Source organism: Sinocyclocheilus anshuiensis, unplaced genomic scaffold (assembly GCF_001515605.1).
Source record: "Sinocyclocheilus anshuiensis isolate Anshui unplaced genomic scaffold, SAMN03320099.WGS_v1.1 scaffold419, whole genome shotgun sequence".
Taxonomy (NCBI): Eukaryota; Metazoa; Chordata; class Actinopteri; order Cypriniformes; family Cyprinidae; genus Sinocyclocheilus; species Sinocyclocheilus anshuiensis.
Window position 1 is genome coordinate 2004552 of NW_015548228.1, and position 4558 is coordinate 2009109.

Below are 4558 nucleotides of genomic sequence, written 5' to 3' on the forward strand. Positions count from 1 at the left end.
AGTTACAGTCCCGGATGCAAGACCCCCCTCTGCCCCGCTAGTGACGCAGAGGTGTCAAATTTCATGGCTCTGAAATGGCTGCCGAGCTGACAGGCTGTAATCTGGCCAATTGCAGTCCACAAGCGACCACAGATCTGTATAACATCAGACGCGCTGGCTGTGCGCGCTTTGGATATGACGAGCGCCTATTTCCAGACGAGCGTCTATTTCGCTACCTGGACAAAACGCTATATATCTCACCGATGGAAGCACGCAGAAACGTGGAAATGGTCTTGTTTGAAAGAAGAGATCCTAATCTAAAAGATAATATAGAGTATATAGATATTTGTGGCTGTTTGCGGCTGACTGAAGCAGTGCTACGAGTATAAATGTAAATTCGCTCAGAGGTGACCAAATTTTACATCGCGGTTCTATCGAAGATAATTCGATCTGTGATTGTCACACAATTAAATAATCTACATCGTCAAATTCCTGAGAATGAGAGCTTTCTTGTGATATATGACTTGACTTTTTTGTGAAAAATATATAAAATACACATTCTTCGTAAAAATTATTCGCAATGGTTAGGCGGAAATTCGTGTGTGGGACGAATAAATTTCTAAGCTTAATTTTACTGCTTTATGAATATAAAAACCAAAAGGAATGGTATTATTTGTAAAGAAGACACTCCAAGCATTCAAATGAACCCATATATGGGCTGATACCATATAAGGAAGGCTATGTAAATGAAGCATAAACATTTTTAACGTCATTTTGGACCCGTATCCGGGTCCGCAGAGTTTAACTGGTTTTAAGACAGTTGAAAACCAAAGAGCATCTCTTCATTTTAAAATGTTATTGCTCTTCTCCGAAACAGGTGTATTGCAAGAATGCCGCCTCAATGAAGCTTTGATATACACATGAGTGTGTGTAACAATCCATTTTGATGGATGACATGATGAGCGGAATCCTGGAACATGAACAAGTTCACTCTGACCAATGAAAGGACAGTTTTACGCACATGTGACTTGCATAAACACATTTTAGTAAGTGAAATGTTACCTTGTGAAAGCAAACCGAACCAAGGAGAAAGTGCAACATTAGCCCCGTTCACACAGTACTACCAGTAAATTGCTGTAAAAATGCTCTGTTCACACAGGCAACGACGTTCCATCTTTTTACCGGTAAAGCACCATTCACACATCGGTGTCAAATTACCGGTAAACTCTGTGACATCATTAACCAAATGACCTCTTGATGGCTGCGCCTCCCGGTGTTGTGTTTGTAAACATGGAGGGGTATACGCGGTCAGTGTTTTTGTTGATGTTTTCATTTTTGTGTCAAACGTTCACATTCATGCAGCGCTTTTGGCCCAGAGACAATGCATTACATGACTTCAAATCGAACTACACAGTTTGGAGTAAATGGAGTAATTTTTTTGTGGAAGTTCAGAGGCTCTGGATTGGCCCGGAGTAGACGTCTTACATCAGCGTATTCTGAACTCGTACATGCTCATACCGATAATCTTCATTCTGCGTTCACACATAGCATCATTGCGGCAATTTACTGGTAATGCTACAACTTCTCATACCGGTAAATTGCCGGAAAGAATTTACCGGTATTTTTGAAAAGATCCTGTTCACACATGATTTCTTAATGGTAACCTACCAGTAATTTACCAGTAAAGTCTGCATGTGTGAAAGGGGCTATTATAACAATTTAAATCCCTGTTCCGGAACAAAGCAAACACTCTACAGGTATGAAAATGCCCATGTTGCAGTTTTATTTGAATTTCAGTTCATTTTAATTCCACTTAAGTAAATTCAATTTTAAAAATTTGCTACCTCAATTTAAATTCTGTTCAAAATCCAAAACTGAACTAGAATTTAAAATCATTCGCGATCCAATTCTGAATGGTGCACAATGGTGCTCACATCACCCGCTACTAGACACAGTTGACACTACAGCAAAGTCCCTTTAAGGCAAGTCATGTCACTCGGCGGCCATCTTTGAAATGGCTCTCGGGCACGCAAGTGCAGCTCCTATATCTTTGAATGGGGAAACATCAAATTCTCAAAAACTGTTCGCTAAGCTTACGATTAAATTTCATATCTGAAATCACCAATGAAATCTGACAGCAACTGTATCATATATGTTGTTTATTTGTGTATAAAAAAAAAGCTTATTTTTCAGACTAGACCGGCCAGTGCGCATGCGCAGTCCTAAGAGCACGTCTCAGAACGCTGACTGTTTCTATAGCAATCGGGACTTCTAACGGCAGCTGCAGTGACGCGCTGACTTTACCGATTTGCAATTGGCTCTTTTACTCAGAAGGCGGGGCTTTGTTCGATAGAGCGGCCATATTGAGCGTTGCATTTTTCCCCATTCAAAACTACACGAGTGACACGTCTCGGTTATTCTATATTCTTTGACTACAGTGAGTATGAACGCCTAGCGCTCAACAGTACTTGGCAACCACGTAATCGCTGTCAGTGTGAGCAGTGTGAATAGACTGAGGACGCAGCTACAACACAACCCAAATGTACACACCATCACTGCTACAAGAAATCATGAAAGCGTGAGGTAGGCAGGGCCCGCCGTGCAGTAGGGGCTTCAGTCTCTGAGCACTCTGGGTGGGACTCTCCAACGTCCTGCTTTTCAACAGGGGAGGGTGAAGCTAGCGGTTTGGGGGGTGGCGCCGGTGGTTTTTTGCCTGAACAGTCCGTAGGGGAGACCACCACGGTGTGCCTTCTCCACGCACGTCTCTTTCGGCGCGTCTCTGGCGAGAGCTGCTTCCTCAGGCCGACGCTGCGCAGATCATCCGCCGAGCCCATCAGACGAGCCCGGACCTGATCCGCCAGGGAACCCTGCCCAGTGGACAACGAGCAGCTCTTACTTCCTAGACCGGATGTTGGCGTGCACTCGTTTCGCACGTTAACCCCTTTAGAGGAGGATTTGGCTTTGGGGGAAGGAGACGAAGAGGAATCAGGGATTTGATTCGCACCTGACCGCCGTTCTCCCTCCATGGTGGAGGAGCTGGACAGTTCGGAAAGGTCCACTGAGGGCGCTTTGGATTTATCTGCCTTGAGCCGACGCCGCGCAAGGGTGTCGCACTGTATGAGGCGGTGGGAGTTAAAAGAGTGGCGGCTGTGGAGGCGCTGGGAGGCGGATGATGAGTAAGAGGAGGTTGAAGGAGTAGATGAACGTGCTGCGCTATATTCAGGACTGGTTGTGAGGGAAGGAGTAGGCGGAGCGAGGGTGGAGCCAGAGGCAGCATGAGGCGTCTGAGATTTGCATTGGGCATAGAGGAAACTGCGCGGTGCGGTTGGTTCGGCTGAGGTGTGTGAGTTCAGGCTTGAACGGCTTGGTTTTTCCGGCCTCTCTTGGGTGAGGGAGCGCGAAGCGAATCCACTTTCGTTATCGGTTTCACTCACCAGTTCGCTATGCTCGTCATCTGCATCTTCACCCCGCCCCTCTGATGCTAAGCTCCGCCCCAGAGTGGACAGAGTAGAGTAGCCTGACACAATAGACCGTGCATCATCTCCTCGCCAGCTGCGACCTTTCACTTCACACCTTTGCTCTTCCTCCTCGTTCAGCAGCACCGCTGGGGCCGCTTCCTCTGTGGAGGAAATGCTGGGAACTACTTCTTCCTTCTGCTCCTGTGCATTCTGTCTCTCACACTCCTCCTCCTCTTCCTCATCTTCCTCCTCTTCTTCTTCATCCTCTTCTCCCTCCGCTCGAGGGGCGCAGAAGGATGCAACATGCCCCATCTCTTGCAAGTCGTCTTTTTCGGAGATGCAGGATTTAACGGGTTCGTGCTCGGAATCGTCGTCTGTGCTGCTCCCGAAGAGACGGCTGTTATGCCGCTTCCGGCGTTTGTGTGTCACAGCCGACATAATCGATAACGTCAGGATATCCTTGGCAGTAAAGTCACGTTTTGATCCCCATGACCCCTAAGTATCAAATATGTAAAATGTATTATTATATATGTGTTAAATAAGATAAAAATATGTATTTATATTAAATAAAAATGAAAGAAACCATTAGAATTACAATATAAATAAAAAAATAAACAATTTCACAATTAATAAAAAATCAAGAGAGCGAAATAAAACAATAACTATACTTATTTCATTACTAGTAAAAATAAGCAACCAAATACCTACAGTATTCTCATCAACCTTTAAAACACAACAAACATATTAAATAGTTTTTGGTCAATACTGACCTTAGATTTTGCAGAATCACTGTTGGTTGAGTCTGGCCAGTTAAAAACGGAGAGATAGGGAGAGAGATTTTAAGAGGAAGTTAGTGAAATTAACAAATATTTTGGCACCATGTTAAATATATGCTGTATTAATGAGAGGCACAGTGGAGGATCAACCTAGTGATTGTCAGTAAGTTAATTTAATGAAAGTTTGATGTTTATCTGCTTACCCCCAGGGCATCCAAGATGTGGGTTACTTTGTTTCTTCAGTAGAACACAAACAAATGCTCGTGACGATTCACTGATGTGTAAAGACACAAAACGATTAGTCTGTGCAAGAAACTGAACAGTATTTATATCGTTTTTTACCTC

General features: G+C 44.2%; 1 protein-coding gene across 9 annotated transcripts in view; it reads right to left on the reverse strand.

Moving 5' to 3' along the window:
• Positions 1 to 2309: 2309 nt before the first annotated feature.
• LOC107654534 (rho GTPase-activating protein 23-like) overlaps positions 2310 to 4558 on the reverse strand; it is an 83681-nt gene continuing 81432 nt past the window's right edge. For all 9 annotated transcript variants that reach the window (XM_016441651.1, XM_016441649.1, XM_016441652.1 and 6 more), the window contains 2 exons: positions 4208 to 4239; positions 2310 to 3932 (listed from right to left, as the gene is read on the reverse strand). In XM_016441651.1, the coding sequence (XP_016297137.1) occupies positions 2538 to 3932; positions 4208 to 4239 (1427 nt within the window). In that variant the 3' untranslated portion in view covers positions 2310 to 2537. The remainder of the gene's footprint in view (positions 3933 to 4207; positions 4240 to 4558) is intronic.